Source organism: Sebastes fasciatus, chromosome 22, assembly GCF_043250625.1.
Source record: "Sebastes fasciatus isolate fSebFas1 chromosome 22, fSebFas1.pri, whole genome shotgun sequence".
NCBI classification, from domain to species: Eukaryota; Metazoa; Chordata; class Actinopteri; order Perciformes; family Sebastidae; genus Sebastes; species Sebastes fasciatus.
The window spans coordinates 13,156,171-13,179,488 of NC_133816.1; the positions used below are offsets into that span (position 1 = coordinate 13,156,171).

The 23,318-nt window shown below is 40.8% G+C and overlaps 1 protein-coding gene across 2 annotated transcripts in view; it reads right to left on the bottom strand.

Moving 5' to 3' along the window:
• Nucleotides 1-23,318, bottom strand: part of gal3st3 (galactose-3-O-sulfotransferase 3) — a 40,405-nt gene that overhangs the window by 4,088 nt on the left and 12,999 nt on the right. The window contains exon 2 of one of the 2 annotated variants that reach the window (XM_074623834.1): nt 1,504-1,606. In XM_074623834.1, the coding sequence (XP_074479935.1) occupies nt 1,504-1,606 (103 nt within the window). Of the gene's footprint in view, nt 1-1,503; nt 1,613-23,318 lie in introns of both variants that reach the window. The other variant, XM_074623835.1, reaches the window with a different exon arrangement.

A 23,318-nucleotide genomic window follows, 5' to 3' on the forward strand; every position in this document is an offset into this window, starting at 1 on the left:
TGATTGGTCAATTGACCGACTCTGTTGTGATTGGTCAACCGAACCAAACTCTTGGGACTCCGCTCCAGCTCCGCTCTAACTAGCTTTGTTTGAGAAAAGGAGGGACTTCAGGCAAGGCGTTTCAGGCAGTTCAGGAGCAGTGTTTCTGTGAGGGAGAGTAACTCCCTTTGGAGTGGACTTTGGGCTTTGTAACTTTGCAGACCTTTTACACAGGGTTCATTTCGTTAACTAAAACTATAACGGAATATGTTCGTCAACTTCCTTTTTTTTCCATGACTAAGATGACGATGATGAGACGGCGACGATATCAAACAATAATGCAATGTCGTCGATGGAAAAAAGCAAGACTAAAGTGTAGTTTAAAAAAAAAACATGCTGCAACAGTGTCTCTCAGTCCGTCTCTGTCCTTCTTGTCTCAGTCCTCAGTCCTGACAATTGTGCTACTGTAATGCATAAAGTTGGCGTTTTGCGGATCGTGTTTGTGTGGTTGATTAACACATATGTTTGTATGTTGGCGCTACGGATTGGCTGTCTCTCTCATAACGGACCGGTGGGTGAGACTGAAATGCGCATCATTAATGAGCGCAGTAAGGAGGACTCGGAGTAACTGTCTGCAAAGCTGCATTGTTAATCATTCAACCTGTGGTTTTCATCAGATAATTATAAGATAAAATCATATGTGAAATAAATTAGGCTAAAATGAAAAGAATATTGTTTTTGACTTAAACAGATTGACTGAAATGTTCAATATAATCTGATGACTAAAAAGGACAATTGACACAGGACTAAGACAAAAAATAGACTAAAACTATGAAGGGTAAAAATGAATAAAATGTGACTAAAACTAACAAGCATTTTTGTCTTAAGACTAAGACTAAATCTAAAACAGCTGCCAAAATTAACAGTTATTTCCTAAAAAGAGGATAAGCAATGAAACTGGATGCATCTTCTGGAGTATCAGTGTAGCCAAATTCTAATTAAGATGAATATTCATGTTACAATTTACCATAGAGCAAAAGAGCTAAATATAAAATCGCGGAAAAGTCCAATCACACGTTCATATTGTGTGCACACACACTGAAAGCTACTGCAGTATTACAGCATGTAGTCTTCACTGCAGACTGAACTAGGGGGTCAGATATTTAAAAGGTGTGGAAACAGTGTGTGAAAAGCAGAGAGACGAAGGGCAGAGCAATAACAGAGACGGTAAAGACAGGAATGTGGAAAAGGTTTTATGAGCAAAATGTTAAGTTGAAAAGGGTACGACACGGCTGTCAAAGATCTACAATCCCTCTACTTTTATAATTGGTCCCTCGACCAATTTGGCAGTGCATCTGCACTCAAAGTCTCCACATATCTGAGTATTATAATAAGCCAGCCCCGCTATTAATTTGACTTGAAAAGAAAAAAGATCTTCATAGTAATTAGCACCATATGAACTTATAGAGAGATGAAGGGTATATCATGTTTTTGCATACGTGTGGGCGTGTTTCAATCACTCACCAGCTCAAGTGGCCCCCATGGTGCAGCAGAAGACTGACAGTACTGATGGCGATGAAGACCAGGAATATCTTCCTCTGCGACATCTCTCTCTCTGTCTCCTTCACTGGGACTGCGGGAGAAGAAGAGTGAAAAGAGAAACATAAGTATAGGTAGAGCAGGAAAGAACGAGAGCAGGTGGAGGTGTAATGAGGATGAGTTTGGAACGAGAACGACGGGGAATTAGGGAAAACGATAGGGGGGGGGGTTCAGAGGGAGAAAAGAAATGAGGAGTGAAATGAGAGGAAGAAAAGGGGGGAGAGAGAGAGAGAGAGTGAACAAGAGGAAGAAATGAACACGGTGAGGAGGATTTACTCAGCAAATAATGGTCGGGATCCATTAGCGGCAGAGGGTAGCGAGGCTTGGCTTTTGTCACTCTGCAATATTACAGTGAATGATACCTTCATTACCTTCCACAGCTGTAATAGCCACACTCACTGGCTCAAACAGGACAGATGGCACCGTACATTAGGTCAGTAATGAGGGACATGCATATGTGAAAAACCAACAGTGAGAGTGCTCCGTGGCAGAAACTGCCCGTGTCACTTGACCCGCCAAAACGCCACGACAGCAATGGAACCTGGGAAGGAGTCCAAGCCTCTCTCGACGGAATCTCACTTGCATAACAATAGCCGACGACTCTCTCCTTGATTACACCGTCCTGTTAGCATACACGCACATGCAAACGGTCACGAAAAAAAGCCTGCTCACGTTACTCAAAGCAGCGGCTTTTCACACCGCATAAGCCATGTGGTGGATGCTTTTATCTGAATCATGATGGAGGAGCATGAGTGCATCAATTTTAAGCATGGGTGGCCCCTGGGGGAAATTACTGACCACGGCAGTGTTACTGCCACACACTCAAGTAAATGGGATCATTACAGCAGACAGGGATTTTGGTATAGGAGTAAAATAAGCGTTAAATCTGGCCGAACATACTGGTGTTTTGATTAAGATTCATGCATCATTTATTTTTTTAGCGCAGCAACTAATTATCATCTACGAATCTTAATCGACTTTTCATCTTTGAAATGTCCAAAAATAGTGAAAAATGCATGTCACAGTTACCGAGAGCCTAAAATGACGTCTTGAAATAGCTTGTTTTCTTTGACCAAGGGCCCAAAACCCCAAAATGTTCCCTTCACAATGATATAAAACAGAGAATCCACATCTTCCCATTTTAGAAGCTGGAACCAGCAACTATTTTTGTCATTTTTTTGACTTTATAATGACATGTATTGACCTCATTTCAGCACAAGATTATTTAATTGAATTTATTTTAATTCTAAACCGTCAAAAAACAACACACAACAAAGAGTCGTCCTTCTGTGCAAATTGCAAAGCTCATAAATACGCATGAGATGGGACATCATTTCGTGGTGGAGAAAAAGTGAGATCCAGGTTCTAAGTAAAATCGAGATATGTTTCCCAAATAGTAAGCATTCAGCGAAGAATTGACAGCTGACCTTGTGTCGAGTTGTGGGGGCAGCTGGGATTGTGCTGCTCTGGTGGTTGGGCTCAGCAGGAATGTGTGTAAACACATATGTGCAGGCACAAAACCACTAAGCCTTCCCTACTAAACAGACACTCATGCTCTCACTCTAATTGATGCACAGATTGTTTGGTTGTTTTTTGGCAAATTAATCCTTTGTCGATGTCAATACAGCATGTCCTCCGCCCTGGCTCAATAATCTGACCACTGCTGCAGCTTATAGCTTTCCTTTTTTCACTTTTTTTTTTTTTCAACATAAGTCAGATGAGTTGATATCGACCACATTGATGAAACACTGAGGGATGCAAAGACTCCAGAAGGGCAACAGTACAATGATGCAGGATCTAGCTAAGCAGAATCTATTTAATTATTTTCATTGCATCCAAATTGTCCAAAACTTAAAGATATTTAATCTGCAATGACAAAAAAAAGCAAAGAACACCAGCCACTCTTGATATTTGAGAAGCTAAAACCAGATATTTGTTTTATGTTTTCGCTTGTTAAATCTCTTAAACCATTAGTCAATCGTCAGGAAAATAACAGTTAATTAGTCCTTTAAGTATTCTTAAAGAGGACCTATAATGCTTTTGTGCTTTTTCCCCTTTCCTTTCGTGTGTTATATATTTTTTTGTGCATGTAAAAGGTCTGCAAAATTACCAAGCCCAAGTCCATGCCAAAGGGAGAAACACTGCTCCTGAACTGCCTGAAACGCCTTGCTTAAAGTCACGCCTTTTCTTCTGTAACGTGGTGATGTCACCAAGTAACACATTTGAATAATACCTGCCTAGCGGCTAGTTTGGTACGCCCTCAAACAAAGCTTATTAGAGCGGAGCTGGAACGGAGTCTGAAGAGTTTGGTTTGGTTGACCAATCACAACAGAGGGGGCCAGTTGACCAATCAGAGCAGACTGGGCTTTTTCGGGAGAGGGGGGCGGGGCTCAAACAGGAAGCTCAAAAGGGTGAAAAGAGGTGCTGCAACAAAGCCGGTATGAGAAAAATAAAGTGTTTTTTTTATCAATACGGCATGTAAACATGTTCTAGTAGAAAACCCAAAATAAATATGCACCTGAAAATAAGCATAATAGGTCCTCTTTAAGTCATTAATTTGCATCATAACCGTTACCAGGGAAACTGGAAACACCAGTGACAAAAACATTGGCCCATGAAACAGGAAAATTCAGACGGCACCAGGGGGCAATGCAACCACTTGTCCGTCACATTTCAAACTAATTTCAGCAAGCCCTTGAAAAGTACAGTTTGGCTCTAAGTGCAGCGCTTAGTTCTTCTACCAATGTTTCCTTTTATATGTAGCATGCCAACATTTTTGCTGCTACAAGTACTCATCGGCTTTTAGAGATTCTGGCAACATTCAGAACAAAACAACACGCAGCACTTTGAAGGTTGGGAAAAGGGTCCTTCGTACTCTTTAATAAATAAAATGTTCTTTTTAAAAACGTGTTTCCTCCCCCCCTTTACATTGTTCTGTTTTTTTCTGAACGCAGCCTGAGTAGTTGGCGATATTTGTGTTTTCCTCCCTTCAGAAGAAGCCATTACATCTTGTACAGCATGAAAAACAACCTCCAGTGACTTGGAAATTGCCCGAGCTGGATAATCCATCGCATTAAACATGACGTTTTGATGTGGGTCTGCCACAGCTTCTGTTTTATTTCTTTTTCACCGTGCCCGAGTCGAGTGTTTTCATATCTGTGCCCTCATCACATCATCCTCCCCTTATTGTTAATCACCTGACACAGACAGGAGGAGATTAAAAGCCTCTGCAGCAGGATGTACTCTCTGAGAAACATTTCACCTCAGCAACTTCATTGTCAGATATCTCTGTATTTAGCAAGACACGGGGCATCAGTTTGGATTTTATAAACAGCAAAGAAAGCCCTACAGGTGGGTTCAGACTGCAGTTAATGTTTGAGATGGCGTGATTGTGTGCAAACAAAAAGGAAATTCAATCATGGCCCAAATCTGTGTGAGAATTACACTCATACAGAAGATGTAGGACTGTTAGTAGCAGATAAATATGGCCTGTAAAAACAATCCAGTCAAATTGTCATGAACAAAGCAAAGCAAAAACAAGACTAATACCCTTTTTTTCACCAAAATTTGCACGTATTTACAGTTTTTATAAAACACGGGACAACCCGCTGAAAATAGGCAATAGACTCCTTTCCCATTGCCACATGACGATTAGCCTTTCTGGGTTTTTCCCTGCTGTGTCACATTCAATGTCACAAACGTGCCGGAAAACAGGGTTAGTAACAGTGAAAGTGTAACAGTGGTAACGTCTTGTTTTATATCTGTTATATTTCTGCTACTTATTGTTAGAGTTCTTACAAAACCCAAAAGAACTGATCACATCACTCCAGTACTTAAGTCCCTACACTGGCTTCCAGTAAGTCACAGAATTGACTTTAATACACTACTTTTTTACAAATCACTAAAGGGGGTAGGTCCAAATTACCTCTCAGATATGCTTCAACAGTACACACCTACTAGACCTCTAAGGTCACTGGGAAAAAGATCTATTAGTAGTACCCAAGGTCAGAACGAAACATGGTGAGGCTGCTTTTAGCTTTTACGCTGCTCAACTGTGGAACAAACTTCCAGATGAGGTCAAAGATGCACCAACAGTGGCCACTTTCAAATCTAGACTCAAGACCAAAAACTGTTCTCAGACGCTTTTCTTAATTGATCAAATGCTGCACTTTACTGTCTTTTGATTGTTTTTATTATCCTTTTAATTTTTTTTCTTTTAACTTATACTTTTATATTCTTTTATTCATTTTTATATAATGCACTTTGTGCTCTTTTATCTTGCTTTTATATATGTAAAGCACTTTGAATTGCCTTTGTGTGTGAAATGTGCTATATAAATAAGCTGGCCTTGCCATGCCTTGCCTTGCCTTAAGTTGAAGAAAAAAGTTTAGTGTTAAGTTCAAGAAAACGGACTAATACAGGAAGTTCAGGTTATTATGTTGTGCTTTTATTTCGGGGGGGGCGTGTTTTCAGATAGCACACCTGAGAGTTCAGCCACAGGTCTCCAGCTGATTTTAGCTTGTTAGGCTGAACCAAGTTCCAGGGAACAGAGAGGGGAGGGGTGTAGAGGGGTTTGTTTGTCAAGTTGGCTTTTGTTTGATATTTCTTCCATTTATCATGCATTTTATTCAATCTATATTATGTAATGTTAATTTGTATGTTATATGTGTAAATATCAAGGTTATATTGTACATTAAATTAAATTGATTGTGGGAGTGGGTATGTGCCTTTCACTGTTGGTATGGACCACAGGTATACTGTATATGCCAGGTGGGAAAAGCAGTGCTGTGTGTGTCTTGTGTCACCTCAAGCCTGCTACACGTGGTGTTTTGTTGTCCATCTGCCTGCTAACCACTGGTGAGAGTTTTATGATTTTTATAATGTGTCTACAATCACAAGTATTCATCATGACATATCATGCATTGTACAATGATAAAGAAAGATGTCAAACTGTATGCAGACAATTGTCTACTTACGCTACATTTTGGCAAGGACAAACTGGCATGTCCATTTTCAAACTGGTCCCTTGACCTCTGACCTCAAGATATGTGAATGAAAATGGGTTCTATGGGTACCCACGAGTCTCCCCTTTACAGACATGTCCACTTTATGATAATCACATGCAGTTTGGGGCAAGTCATAGTCAAGTCAGCACACTGACACACTGACAGCTGTTGTTACCTGTTGGGCTGCAGTTTGCCATGTTATGATTGAGCGTATTTTTTATGCTTAATGCCGTACCTGTGAGGGTTTCTGGACAATATTTGTCATTGTTTTGTGTTGTTAATTGATTTCCAATAATAAATATATACATAGATTTGCATAAAGCAGCATATTTGCCCACTCGCATACTGATAAGAGTATTAAATACTTGACAAATCTCCCTTAAGGTATATTTTGAACAGATACAAAATTTGATTAATTTACGATTAATCGAAATTAACTAGGGACAACCATGTGATTAATCCCGATTAAATATTTTAATCGATTGACTGCCCTATTACCGACATTTGGAAGGCTTTTTCTTTCGATCTACCTTCAACAAGTCCTCCAAATTATTATTATTTTTGGTGACTACAATATTGTATCGATATAGGCAATCATCTATGATGTCTAAAACTATGAAAAACTCTTTAACATCCGTATATTCCTTCAAAACACTTGCATGAAGAAGGAACAGGATTAACTTTTCATTACTATCCTAAGAAATGTCACCTGTTCCAGGTCGGTCAATTACATTTAGTTACACTGGCCTCCTCGGCTCGAGGTTAGATCCCATTTGCATAGGAAAATGTCACTGTAATCCCTGTTTTGAATGAAGCATTAACGAAACGAAGCACAGACTGATCCACCCTGATTTGGAGAGCAGTGGGATGAAGCCATGCAGCGCAAATGCAGGGGGCTGCTTCTTGTGGTAAGAGGAGCTGGTTTGTAGCCCTGAGTGTGTGTGTCTGAGTGAGGGGATGGAGGTAGATCATGTGTCGCAGAGACTTAATAAGAAAGGGATTTAAGTGGCTTTCAGCAGACAGACTCGGCCTCTCCCCTTCATCCACCCTCATCTGCTGCCACCGTCTTCTCCCTTCACCTCCGCCTTCCCCACCAACACTCCGGCCTCTTTAATTAAAAGGGTCTGATTAGGTTTCTCTTACGATCGCTGCAGATATGAAAGCGCAGTGAGAGGGGACACCTGATCCCTCTTAGCGGACAACGATTTCGACAAGGGAGATAGACAGGAGAAAAAGATACCTTATCTTATTTGTGTATTGATTTAATGATTAAATGGGGGGATAATCCACAAGGAGGTGTGTGTTGTGAAGGATTTCAACACATGACGTGAAGGTAAAGGGGCAAGAACTAATCCTTTAACGCGGATCTCGGAGTGGATTAGCCGTTTTACGTCTCAGTCACTTGCCGAAGATTTTAAATATGAGCGTTATTCTCGAATGTTTTGGACTCGGAGGTGAAAGGTTTGAAGGCAAAAGTCAGTCACTCCCATACGGTTAGCAACATGGTGTAGGACGGGGATTAAAACTGAGCCAGAGCACATGTGCATTTAAGAGTTTTAAGACCAACCAATACTGGGTTTTTTTTAGGCTGATACTGATAAAACATCAGCAGATATTTGTGTTGTTTAACAATTTATGGATCTACGTGGATTTTGGTGAATTTAAGTTTGAAAGTTCATTATTGACCTCAAAATTAGTAGTTTGACATGAAACCTTATTATGGCGAGGACCACTCTAATTGAAGAGTTGTAACCAAGAGGATATTTTGCACTTAAAAATCACATAACTTTTGCCAGTAACTGGCAATTTATTTCAATTTGAGTTTCCATTCCTCAGCATGTTCGCACAAAAAAAGCGTATGGATGCCACAATGACACTTTTCTTACCTTTGCCCTGTCATTTGTACACCATGTAGTCTGTCCTGACTGTAATGTAAACGATCCGCGTAAATACGCTTTACTCAGAGCTAGTGATGTAGCGAGAAAGACTGCTTATGGTGGGCGGGAGGGGAGGTGGATGGGTCCAACAAACACAGGACTTTTAACCAGGAGACAGGTGTTTTCTTTGGTAAGTTACGTGAGTGACGTTCACATTTTTTTAGTGATGTTTGTGATGTGTTTTCTGTACTTATGTTACCTTGTTTCCGTGCATATGTTACCTGGTGTACATACTTATTTTAAATCCAACCATGACGTTTTTCCTAAACCTAACTAAAGCGAAGTTCACAGTGCGCGACTTTCAAAGTCGTCAGATCGCAGTACTGTTCACACTACACAACTTGCTGTCTTGTAATCGTGAGTCTTTAATCGTATTTAGTTGTTATGGTTTTCACACTTAATGACTGACCGGCGACCGGGGGTGACACACTACAAGATCTTTCACCAGGAGGAATCCCCGATGAGGTCTCCAAACTACGTTCTGTCACGAAAACACATGGTAAATGACGTGATACCATACGCAAGACACATTGCTTGTGATGTTGTTGTTAGCACGTGTTTACAAAATAGTTTCTACATTCTTTTTTTACTATTTATTCTTCTAGATGAAACAACAACTTTGCTCCGTGTTGCAAATGCAATATATATACAGAGCCAACGCCGACCTGGGGCTTTTGTCTGGGAGCTCTAAAACTGTTGGGGAGCAGAAAATCAGGGCTAAAGTTGTGCAGTGTGAACTAGGCATAAGTGGTTTTGTTGCCTAAACCCAACATGCAGACGTTACCGTAGTTTTGTTGCGTGGCGTACAAATGACATGCAAAAAGACTAAAATGCGACCTTGTGACACGTGTGTAATTTGATGCTCTTTATACGCCTTTCTGTGAGGCCAGGTTGGCATTCCTATACATGAATAAGTGAATATTTGTATTGTTTGTGTGACAATTTGGATTAGAGTTTATCTCAGAGCGTTGGATCTGTTTTTTTGTGACTGCGTGGCAGTTTTTTTTGCTGGTCTGTGTGGCTTTGCCTGCTCACAAACACAATGTGACTTCAGATGGAGGATGTGTGAAGGAATTATTCTCCCTTAAATTCTCCCCGCAGGTGATTCAAACTTTATTTCCCCTCTTTCCCGCTTGCACTTATTTTCCTTCTGTCTCTCCTATCTTTCTGTCAGTTTGCCTCCATCTCTCCCAGGGGTCTTTATTTTTTTTTTTTTTTTACATCGCTGCTGCTGCCTCTGTGTGAAAATGTGGTATCTCCAAAATATCTGCTGTTATGAATCAATGGAAGAAGTTTTTTGAAAGAGTTCAGTCTGCCAGGTTTGAACTCAGGGTGAGTGTCACAGTGGCTCTGCAGAAATACAGCAGCGAGACAAACAAATAGAGAAGTACAATTCAAAGACATGTAACACACACAGACAAGCAATGGAGGCAACCCCGACATGCACTACATGATACAGGAACAACTCTAGTCGTCGCACACACAGATGTTCACCACACACACACACTTTTCCTCCCAGACACCCATACACACACACACAGCTGAACCTAATGAGTGTATGAAGGTAGCTTCATGCTCAGTCCTCCGGGTGCAACCGCAGCTGCTTCGCTCTATGATCTTGTCATCTGTACTGATCTCATATGATAACCTTTGACCTCTCCTAAGGGACCTTTATACCTCAAATGATCTGTAATGCTTCTCAAAAAAAATAACACACACACAGTATTTTTCCTACTTTCTTATCCTACAGCCCGGTCGCACGAAATGGCATATGAATGACACGATAATGCGCAAGGCAAAAGTGTGCAATAAGAACGCCGTTCTTGCTTTTGGCGTGTCATCTGTACGCCATGTAGTCTGTAATGACTGCCATGTAAACGCATCCACGTATATATGCTACGTTCAGAGCTAGTGCGGTAGAATAAAAAGTGAGAGAGACTGCTTATGGTGGGCGGGTGGGGAAGTGGATGACGGGTCCAAAAAACACAGGACTTTCAACCAGGAGACGGTATTCTGGTTGTTTTGTAAGTTATGTTAGTGACATTTGTCACGTGTTTTCTGTGCTGCTACATTGTTTCCGTATGTATTTTACTTAGTTTATGTACTTATTCCAAGGCCAACCATTTTCCTAAACCTAAGTGAGTGGTTTTGTTGCCTAAACCTAACTGCGGACATTACCGTAGCTTTGTTGCGCGATGTACAAATGACACGCAAAAAGCCGCGTAAAAGTGACATGCGAAAAAGCTAAAATGCATCCTCATGACACGCAGAATGACCTTGTAATGTCATGCCGCTGTTCAAGACTTGTGTTTTGTTTTCTAAGTTACGTTAGTCACGTGTTTTCCGTACTTATGTTACGTTGATTCCGTACATAGTTTACTTAGTTTACGTACTTATTTTAAGCACAACCATGACTAAAACTAAGTGGTTTTGTTGTCCCCTGCTGGTAGGCTACTGCACCTTCATACACACGTGTAGTATTCACGCTTCGACGAGGAAAAACGTGACACTGACACACTGTCCTCTGGTGGACAGGTGGGTCTATTACACGCTTTAGCGTGATATCGGGTTGGTGTCTTTGTGCGTCCAAACCAGTCAAAACACCAAGCAATGACAAATTTATAGTACATATGTCAGCTTGTCCCCCCTTTTTCTTCTTAAACACACACACACACACACACACACACACACACACACACACACACACACAGACACAGCTGTTCAGGGCCCAGCCACCATGCAGGGCGCTGACCCATAGTCCGGCCATCAGTAACAAGATGACTGCTGCTGTGGGAAACCAAGGGCAAAGCCCGATGTACCATCTAACACTGTGAATAGAAACACACACACAAACACACACACACACGCACACACACATACAGACACACACACAGACCTGAGGGGGACATTAGCATTAGTGCTGCCCTTCAACAGCAATGTGGAAGATGCTAGTTTCTGTTATGCTAGCAAGCGAGTGATTCTGGGGTAACTATGTAAGCTATGTAAGCAAAAACATGCTCCAACAGCATTTGAGGCTCCATTTACATTATTAGTGAGAGCTGCTGTAACTGTGACACGCACAGGTTAAAGGGTCAGTTCACACAAACTGCTACTGATGGTATCTAGCCGTGCAGATGGTTTGGGTCCTCCACCATCACCCCAGGTTAAAAGCACTGAAACATTACATTTAAAGAGTGCTAGTTCCTCCAATACATTTGGGAAAATATGAGGTCCGTTCTTCTAAGTTATTAAAAAGATAAACTTCCCTCTCATTCCTGATTGAAGCAACTTTTGTAGTTTTTTGTTTTGTTTGTTGTTGTTTCTGTCTGCTTTTTTCTTGTCTTATGTGTTTACGGTTGCGTTAATTTAGCAATATGCCAATTGTAACTTTTTATAATGTCTTTGTATAAAGGAAATGTATACCTTTTCACTTTTTAAAAACGCTCCGATGACGCAATTGTATGTTCATGCAAAACCCAATCGATTTTTTTTTTTTTTTTTTAAAGAGTGATAGTGACGTTTAGTATTGCATTTCCATAAAGTTGGGGGACTTGTGAGAAACAGGTTTTTAAAAAAGAATGGTGAAACTCGGTGCAGCAGAAGCCGAAATACCCTGACATTTATTTAGTCCCCTTTTAGTCAAGCTCCAAAGGCCCTGGATCCTACACTTCCCATAATTTAACATGATAGCATCATTCATGTGACTTCTTGACTAATTCTCTCAATCTCTCCAAAGCGACTCCAGAGCCGCAGAACACATTATTACAACAGTTTTCGCAGGCTGAGTGAGTACTCCCTGTGACTAGTAAATTTACTTTGAGTGCCCCTTTTAAAAATTCAACATCAAGGTGCCTTTCCAGAAACAATGAGTGCACCTCAAAAACCCAAATAAACAAACTACTACTAATACACCCACGCTCCTGTATGAATCGAAATGAAACAGTGCTGTGCCAGCCAAGTTGCACAGCAGTTCGTGAAATAGTCACAAAATAGAATGTATTGATTCGTGTACATTGACACGAATTTCACATTTTTTTCATGATGGTCTGCAAGAAATCAATTTGTATGTAATCCAGGTAATTGTGAAGCAGGAAGTATAAAGAGCGGCAAACGCCGCGTAGGGAGGAGGTCGTGGTGGATGGGCGGGTGAAGAAACACAGGACATTCGCCCAGGAGACCGGCGTTCATGTCTCGTGTGAAACCACAAGTCGAAGTAGATTTATTTGTTACGTAACTTCCGTACTTAAGTTACAGCACTTCCGGTGTTATTTAAACCCAAACAACGATGTTTTCCTAAACTAAGTCGTTTTGTTTCCTAAACCTAAACAGGTCGATCTTTTCCTAAACCTTACTAACGAGTTTAATTTTGAAAAGACTGGAGCAGAAATTGACACTTACGTCAGGTGTTGCTGGACATTAGTAGGAGAAAGCACTGAAAATATGTTGTTGAGCGTCACAAAATGTGTGTACACAAATCAAATATATTACATTTCGTGACTATTTCATGAACTGCCGTGAGACTGTGTTGGCTGTGCTGTCTCTGCCAGACCTGCATGGCTAGATACAGTAAAGCTAGAGGTAAGTTTTAAAGCCCCTGTGGTTGCGATCGAGCACCCACCCAGCTGAAAAGTCCTTGAGCAAGACACTGGATCCCTCTCAGCTCGAGGGCTGCTGACCTATGCAGGGATCAATAGGTATCACATCTGATTATTACTATTTACAAGCTGCAGCGACTCTGGCTTGACTTTCTTTTGAAGGCGTAGAATTTCACAGTGTGACCTTGTTGGAGAAAAAAAAAAGAAACAACAACTGGACAGGCGGTCGAGTCGAGGCTGTGCTGCTAACAGCTGCAGTCCAATGCGGAAATGTTACATCTGCAGCTGTCAATGTGTTACAGCTCAAGGACAAAGACTTTATTTTCTTAATGATTTGAGGATTTACTCAAGAGTGGGGACTTGAAATGCTAGGAGAGCTACCGTATGAGGGGTGTGTAGGGGGGGATAAAAAGCGTGCTTTAAGTTCTGAGAAATCCTCAAAGGCTGCTCTGGGCGATCTAAGAAATCCATTCATTTTCCAGGAAGGCTGTTTGCTTACGTCTGAGGCGTTATCTCTGAAATCCTCAAAATCAATCTGAGATATGAGGCTTGAAATTATTTTCCACAGTTGTGCCTCCTCGCGTGAACCTCCGCTGCTCCACCCTTCCTTCCACTTTATACCATTTGGTAAAGCCCCCAAGAGCAGAGATATTTTTAAAGCTATTTCATACTAGGTGAAGAGAAGAGAAAAGAAAGGTCACTGTATGTATCCGTTTATAGTTTTAAGATAACACAGAATTCTTTTTGGACTCCACAGAAGTCGCCACTCTGACCAAGGACGCAGAGATGAGGGATAACAGTGATGCACTCATAAAAAGGATGCGTCATGTCAGCACAAATGTGTCTATAGTTAGAGATAATTACTTATAAATGTTAATGTTACCATATGTTGCTGAAAAGTAATAAAAAATTGATTTTCTTATAAAAAAAAGTACACCAGGGCAATATCGGGAAGTCGTGTCATCCACGGCCAACAAGATTGAGGTTAATACGAGTCTATATAAGCTGCAGTGATGAGTGTATCACAGAGTTAAAAGCCTTGAAAGCCTGTTTTTAAAGGAATTCTACATTAACACTCTGTTAGTATGTCTGTGCTCTTCTCACAGGTTTGAGGAGGGTTGGTGAGTTACAAATGTTTAATGATATAGAGATGCTACAGAATACTTAAGGCTTTTTTTGAAATGTTATAAAGAGCAGTTTAATGTCTCAGTATGCTTCAAAGGAACATATGAGTCATCCAATCACGTATAAAGGCAAACGTGTTTGTTAGAACTGCTTCAAAAAGCAGCCTCCTCATTCATTTCAATGAGACGCTGCGTCGGCACAGCAGGGGTTCTGACAGAGACGGCTCTGACAAAATAAAGCTGGAAAACTGGAAATAAAAGGCCACTTCAAAAATAAGTTTAAAAAAACAATGAATCATGACATTTTTTTTTGCTTGTAATGATTTTTTAAAAATCTGCCAAGTGACAATGAACAAGTGACAATCCAAATAGTGAGATTTCTTGAAATAAGCTGGGGAAACTCATTTTGAGCTTTATTTCACTAGTATTGGGAAGTGTTGTGTTTCACAATAAGCCTGTAATGCTCAAAAGTAGTGTTTTGTCACTTAACAAGATATTCAAGATGCATTGTCTAAAGACAAGTCCCTGTATCTCACTGAAATGTTACTTAATAGATGATTGTGTCTTATATTAAGTGCTATGAGAAATTTTGACTTGTAATTAGACAAATATACTTACACAACATTTTGCGCTTTCACATCCGGCAACTCACTGTGTTGGCCAATGAAATACGTGCATGAAAGTAGATCCCGGTAGATTACTTTGTAACGTGATCGCATTTCTATTAAATGATTGCTGCCGTGATAACTTCATGTCTAGAGTTTTAAAATCTTGTGCAAGAGTTCAAACTCTTGAATTTACTCAAACCAGACTTCCTGGATTCCTTTCATTTCTCACCAGTATTACTTATATACTTTATTTACAATGGCAGATATGGTTTGTTGCAACGATTAATTAATTAGTTGTCAACTATTAAGTTAATCGCCAACTATTTCAATAATCGATTTGAGTAATTAAAAAAAGAAAACGTCAATATTCTCTGATTCCAGCTTCTTAAATGCGAATATTTTCTGGTTTCTTTACTCCTTTATGACAGTAAACTGAATATCTTTGAGTTGTGGACAAAACAAGACATTTGAGGACGTCGTTTTGGGCTTTGGGAAACACCGATCAACGTTTTTCACCATTTTCTGACATTTTATAGACCCAAAACAACTAATCTATTCATTGAGAAAATAATCAACAGATTAATCGACGATGAAAATAATCGTTAGTTGCAACCCTACATCCTTGTCTTTGCCTTCTTGAGCATTGAACCCCCAACATAATGTCATCAGCATTCAACGTGTTGCTGCTGAAAATGTCTCTGCAGCACAAAGCAGCTGCCGAATATTAAACCACAATATGAATTGTGTCACAAGGTCCATTTTGTTGTTATTTATAACCAAAAGCAATAGAGAGCTGCAGGAAATAGTCTTAAAACCCAGAAATGAGTTATCATTTTAAAACTTCCGGTTCTCTCGTTTGGAGGTCAATGTTTTTTTTAGTCAGATGCCTGAAATAAGGTCTGTGATTAAAACAAGCTGAAGAGATTTTAACGTTTTGTTCCACGATATAAAATACATCAATTAATACCCCACTTGCGAATTTTGAAGCATTTACGTATCTTAAAAAAGGCGGTTGCTAACAAGTGGCTAAATAAGACTACTAAACGTCATCAAACCAAACACTAGTCCGCCTAACATTGACTTTTTACTTCTGGCGATTGCATTTAAGCTTCAAAAATCAAGTGGTGTTCAATTGTTTAGATTATCTTGCTGAACAAAACGTGGAAGCATCATAAACATTCATTCGCCACAGAGTTTATTTTCTGCAATAATACAAAATCCAGTGGAAACATCCCATTGGCTTTTTATCGAGGGAACCAGTCGTGATGCTAACTTCCTGGTTGGCATGTCCCTGCAGCACTCTATTGGCTGTGCGATAAGCACAGTTTACGACTCGGAGGTTGGAGCTCAATACGAGCAGCCGGTGATCACGGTGCTGCATCAGTATGAATCAAACACTTCTTATTTTGTAGGAGCCTTGAGCCGAAGAACATCACAGACTCTTTCTCTTATCGCTCTCTCCCCACAGTCTCCCTGAAATCCTCATTACTTTAATCTGAACTGCACCTCACTGACTCCCCCCTCCTCCTCCACCTCCTCCTCTCCACTGGGCTTTTCCTCTCTTCCATCACTCTATCTTCCAGCCCTTTATCTTTACAGTAAAGGTAGTCAGGGCTCTCTGGCTGGTGTCCCTGCGGTGCTTTTTAAGCATCTGCCCCACCCTGTTCCTGGACCTGTTAGAGACGTAGAGAAAGAGAGAATCAAATCGTCTGCACTCGAACATGTATGTTGCTTTGGCTTGCATGTGTGTGTGTGTGTGTGTGTTTCTGCATGAGTGCGCCTGAGAGTGTGTCTGGATCATTACTTGTCTGCAGGGTAGACTCCCCGTGGACCCACAGATACAGGCTTTATCTCGCCCTAAATGACCCCCCAGAGAGAGTGATGAGAGAGCGGCGGAGAGGGGGAGAAAGAGCGGGAGAAAATGGGGGTGAGGGAAGGACAGGGTGAGAGGAGGGTGAACGGAGAGAAAGATGGGATTTGACGAAAGACGAGCAAACGAACAAGAAGGAGAAAATGAAAGGCCTGAGAGTGATTGAGCGGGCCGAATCAACATCTGGCCTTGTACTCGTGTGCTTATTGATGAAAGCCTTTTAGATCATTTCTTTACCGGCAAGCGCCTTAAGCCAAATCCAGGGAGAGAACAAGAGGCTGAGACAGAAAACATCAGCGAGACAATGTTCCCTTTGGCGAAGTCAAATGACAAGCACATCTTCTGTTCTTTTCTCTTTGCATATAAACACACAGCACGTCTTCTACGGCTTAATACCCTCACTGGGACGTGTTGTTTTGCCTCAACAACATCTCCGTGATAATCTCTGAATGATAACAGTGGCTAAGGGTGAAGGAGAGCTAGCCACTGCCTTAAAAGAGTCTATATATCAGACAGAGTATATCTTTTAACAAGATCAGGAGTGCTTGTAGAATGGTCAAACAGCTTCTATGAACCCCAAAGTTCAGGCTGTTCTCATACACCGTTCGTAGCTATACCTACGGAAAGTAATGCACTGCAATTCATATATATCCCATGAAATAAATGTAATCCATGTTAACGTGAACCAGGAAGTATAAAAAGCGACAAACGCTGTGTAGGGAGGAGGTCGGGGTGGATGGTTGGGACGCAAAACATCAGACTTTCACCCAGGAGACCACCGTTCCTGTCTCGTGTGGAACCACAAGTCAACATGGATTTATTTTGTCACGTAACTTCCGTACTTCGGGTGATATCTTAACCCAAACCGCAATATTTTCTTAAACATAACTAAGTAGTTTTGTTGCCTAAACATAACCAAGTTGATATTTTCCTAAACCTAACTAAGTAGTTTTGTTGCCTAAACATAACCAAGTTGATATTTTCCTGAACCTAACTAAGTAGTTTTGTTGCCTAAACCTACCCAAGTTGATATTTTCCTGAACCTAACTAAGTAGTTTTGTTGCCTAAACATAACCAAGTTGATATTTTCCCAAACCTAACTAAGTAGTTTTGTTGCCTAAACCTAACCAAGTTGTTTCCTATGAAGAAGACTTTACACAGTATGCGTCACATGTTGCTGGAAATTTGTATGAAAATGCACAAAAAAAGAGTAATAACTTTTCATAAAATATCATACAGACAGTTGTATGAGAATAAGTTGTAAGTAAGTTACAGTTCATTGTAAAAGGAATGTCTGTACAAAATTTCATGGCAATCCTTCCCATTAGTTTTGGAGATATTTCAAAAAAAATAACCTCATGGTGGTGCAGGAGGAAAAGTCAGGATATCACCAAAACCAGTAGATTGTATCCTGTCTGTGCAAAATTTCAAGCCAATCCTTCCCATTAGTTGTTCAGATATTTCAATAAAAAACAAAAATATCAACCTCATGATGCTACAGAAGGAAGAGTCACCAAAGCCAGTAGGTTTTATACTTTGGGGACCATGAATGTCTGTGCAAAATGTCATACCAATCCATCCAATAACTAAAACTGTACTAACCTTTGCAGTACCAGAACTCAATATTTTGTTGTGGAAAAGATGAAGGCTTCATTTTGGGCAAGAGAAAATCAATCCAAATAGAAGTACCTTTAATAATTTTTAAACAACAGAGACGAACACTTCAATTTTCTCCAGGCCCCGGCCAGAAATGAACAATCAAGAGGTTTGTACTTATTGTAGCAGGCCTCTACGCTTTGTAACTCATGCGAGTGACTACAGAACGCCGGTGAAAAATAAAAAAGCAATTTGGATCATAAGCACTCTGTTGCGCTGCCTTCGTTTGGGGCGAGCGGTGGGTGGGTGCGTGTTTATGTGTACAGTTCAATCCAGCGGGGGGCATTCGTATTCTGCTCAGGGAACTCGATGTGCTTTTGCAACTCAGCTGTTCATTTACATAAGACGCAGGCTTCCTCCTCGCCAAATTAATTTGATGCTCCGAGGCGAAGCTCCAAAGCACCTCCACCAGACGAAGTCACAGCTTCCTGCCGGTCTGCCTGTCCCGACCTGCAGAGTTCACATCAGCTGAGCTAACCAGGGTGCCGCACATGCTTTTGTTGCTCCTGTTACAGAAATTGTAGGTTTTTCACAAAGCCCTCTGAGCTGCTGCTCTGTGCTTAAGCTCGCCGCCAATTACTAACGCAGAGCCGAGGGAGCTGAGCCATCCAGCAGGTTCTTTTGGACCGCAGCCTATTTTGTGTTCCTGCTTTTATTGGATGGCAGTTTATTCTGCTGCTTCGCTAAAGATAAAAGAGAAGGCCCCACTTCATAAGCATGACAAAGAGTTATTAATCGAAACACGCCAGACTTACTGTATGATTTCAGCAATAAACCCTTACCAAACCCTCCCCCCCGCCGGGAGCATCTCAAACCGGAGAGCTTTGATTCTGCCAGCGCCAGAGCAGAAAACCAAAAGAGCTGCCTGCACGCTGCAATTAGGCAGAGACGCTGTCACGATCGGAGACAGACGGAGCATTAGAGGCTCCTCAGCAGAATACATACAAGCTTGTATAAAAAGCTTGTTGGCTTTCATCAGCGAGTTGCAAAATGCTGCTGAGGTGGACAGACAGACAGACAGACAGGGTGGTCTGTGGTGATTAAAAGACCTACAGAATGGATGCAGAGGCACGCAAGGCAAGTACTCCGTCAGTGACACAGAGTCATTAAGGATGCACTAATCACCCTAATGTCATGTCATCAAATAAAATCAATCACAGCTGGCCTGCCCATGTGTAAATACATATAGATTTTTCTACTTATTGATCGCATCTGGGCCTCATATATATGCAGCCCCTTTCACCATTTAATACATCCATTGTCACGCCTGTACAAATAACTGAATGAACAAGTAAACACATGCATCTGTGGTTCTCATTCACTGTTTGTACTTGAATAGTAATGCATTGTAATTAATATATAACCCATGTAATCGTGAGGCAGGACGTGCAGGGCTAAGGAAGTCAGGTGACGTAGTATAAAGAGCAAAGTCCGCATAGGGAGGAGGTCGGGGTGGATGGACGGGTTAAAAAAGCACAGTACTTTCACCTAGGAGACTGCTGTTTGTGTCCCAAGACAACATTGACTTATTTTAATGGTGTTTGGATGTCTTCAATCTTAATCACATGATTGTCCATAGTTAATCACGATAAATCGCAAATGAATCATACATTTTTTTATCTGTTCAAAATTTACCTTAAAGCGAGATTTGTCAAGTATTTAATACTCTTATCAACATGGGAGTAGGCAAATATGCTGCTTATTGCAAATGTATGTGTATATTTATTATTGGAAATCAATTAACAACACAAATCAATGATAAATATTGTCCAGAAACTCACAGGTACTGCATTTAGCATAAAAAATATGCTCAAATCATAACATGGCAAACTCAAGCCCAACAGGCAACAATATCTGTCAGTGTGCTGACTTGACTATGACTTGCCCCAAACTGCATGTGATTATCGTAAAGGGGAGACTCGTGGGTACCCATAGAACTCATTTTCATTCATATATCTGGAGGTCAAGGTTCCCTTTTGAAAATGGCAATGACAGTTTTTCCTCACCAAAATGTAGCGCAAGTTTGGAGTGTTATTTAGCTTTCTTCTCGGCAAGCTGGTATGACACGGTTGGTACCAATGGATTCCATAGATTTTCCCGTTTAATAAAATATCTTCACTCTAGCTTTAAAACTGAGCCCACTACAACCTCCGAAAGATTTTTTTATTACTATCGGCGATAAAAAAACAATCACACAAACAACTGTACATTTTAGATTATCAGATTCATACAGTTAGGATATTCATACCTGGTACCGTAGCAGCCATACGGTAAAGGAAACCAATAAACTTGGAGTGGAAACCAACAGTGTCAGACTTTAATTAGTGCTTCTATGCAAAAATTATTGCATTCATGGTACGTTAGTGGAAAACAATATCAACCACAATGGCAGGGAAACAACATATAGACAAGAAAACAGATACCATTACCCCTGACGCTGAACCCTAACCCCTTGACGGCTTTACACCCACATTGCTGCATTTCCAACCACAACATAGGCTAATGAGCTGATTCACCCCCATGCAAGCAGCAATAAGCAAAATCAATACACTCTAGATCAATATAACATCGCTCTGATAGTGAAAATCCTGCAAGCAATTAGATAGCGTTGGAGAAGGCGGCGTCCTCGTTCATACCCAATTATGATTGGGTCAAATGGGCTTAATTGGGTGTCTAGTTTGTTGATTATCATTGAGGCAAGTGAATCACCCCGTTTATCATACTGATAGAGGAGAGGACCCTGGTTAATTCTGGTTGCGTCTGCGGTGATAATTGGGAAATTAAAAAGCAAATAAGCGATAATATTGCGGTCTGTGTTTCAGGATAACTTCCGGTGTAATTAGTGAGAGGAATAGAGGATGTCCAGTTCTTATTAGACCTGGCAAATTGAGATGTTTCACTGTGGACTGGCAGTGAATATTTATCAAAGCCAAAACATTTAAGGAGAGAAAAAGAGATTTGAAGGCAATTTGAGCTGAACTGAATTTCAATCTTATTTGTGTATTTTTACAATTTTAACATGCAAAGTAGCACACACGTTTTGTTTTTGTTGTGATATTTTAAGCCGTGGTAAAAAGAAAATAGACTGTGTATAAGAAGTGGACGTAGTCATCGTGACGTCACCCATTGGTTTGAGGACTGCCATTTTGAAGCCTCGAGTTCGGCATTTTGGCCGTCGCCATCTTGGTTTTTTGCAACCAGAAGTAAAGTAAAGTGAATAAGACATTTTAGGCGACCAAAATGTTACAATTAAATTTTCTGAACTGTAAACTCGCTGTGAAAGGGTTAAAGTTGTAAGACAAAAACATGGACAACTCCCAGACCAGAAAACGCTGTGGTAGCGCCCCTAAAGCATCCCCTGCTTTATGGTCAATTTGACTCTAAATGGGATCATAATTTACTAAATCTACATCATGCTGTATTGAAGAAGACTTGAAACTAGCGATTGAGACCATAAACTCATGTTTACAATGTTTACTGAGGGAATAAATGAAGTGAGAAGTAGGCTCATTTTCTCATAGACTTCTATACAATCAGACTTCTTTTTGCAACCAGAGGAGTCGCCCCCTGCTGGCTATTAGAAAGAATGCAAGTTTAAGACGCTTCATCATTGGCTTCACTTTTCAGACCCGGAAGTTGAAATGTGTAAAAACTAATTTATATGCTCATTTCAAATGTTTAAAAATAATGTCTTAAGCTTTCTGACTCTGAATTAAGCTTTGTGGCTGGTGGAGCACCACTCGTACACTGACAGAGTCCCTCTGCTATGAATACGACAGGCAAGAGGGTTTGTTGTGAATATGTTACTCACACCCATGTGGCTGCACTGGCGTTGAGCTCTGGCACTCAGCGCAGCGGAGAGGTCAAAGGATAACTGCCGGACTGGACAATAGGAGCGTCTCATTTTGGTTTCGGCTCCAACTGTCACTTCCGGACCGCAGCAGAACGGAATGGGAACGATGGAATCCAAATTCCGGATTCTTCACAGAGTGTCAGTCCCGCTTTGTGTCGCGGCGAAGCCTCCAGAGAGCCGGCCGCTCCGAACGGAGAGCCGGAGAGTCGGAGTCTGAATAATTAACCACAATGGAATAATAAACACGCTGTTCTCACAAGTTCTCCTCATTCTAAAAATGTCAAAAGCAGATGGCACGCAGCCTGCGGCGAAACTTTGGTGTAGAGCGAAGAGAAAGGCGAGAATGGAGAGACGGGAAAAAAAAGGAAAGGAAGGCGAGATAAAAAATATATGTCAAAGCGTTGTTGTTGTTGTTGTTGTTTTTTTGGGCAGGATCAGGAAGAATGATGAATGGCTGACCCACGTTTTATTTGTGACTCCTTAAAATGTATGAAAAAATGAATTGAGGTAAAACTGAGTTACGTAAAAATAGAATATAAAACTGCAAAGAGAATATAACTGTCTTTGATTCTATTTACAGTTATAGATCATGCTGGAGGTGATAGTAGGCTATGTTTTATTGTATCCCTGCATCACTGCAGACAGGAAATAAGGCAGTGATACAGTCTATGGATGGAAGCAACAAAGCAGGTAGAACAACAGAGATATTGAGATGGAAGATGATCACACAGATAAGAGAAAAGAGAAAATCTGAGAAAATAGGTCATTGAAAGTTGCAGTGGCAATCCACACGGTTTATGTTCTCTTCCCTGTTTGACAACCAAGAAGCCTACTCCTGTGATGGGTGATCTCGTGTCTATCCATTTATGACCATGGTTAAATGTCTACTGCATTTAAGTTGAAGTAATTTGCTCGCCTCCTTCAGTGACTGGACAAATGTTGAAACAGTGTAATGCTTTGTAGTAACTCAGTGAGGTTTAAATATAGCTGTGTTGCTCAGACCATGACCAAGGAATTGGCAAATATATAAATTGTTTTGCTTTCCTGTCATCTTCTACTTCAATTAATTGCCCGTTCAACCATACTTTGCA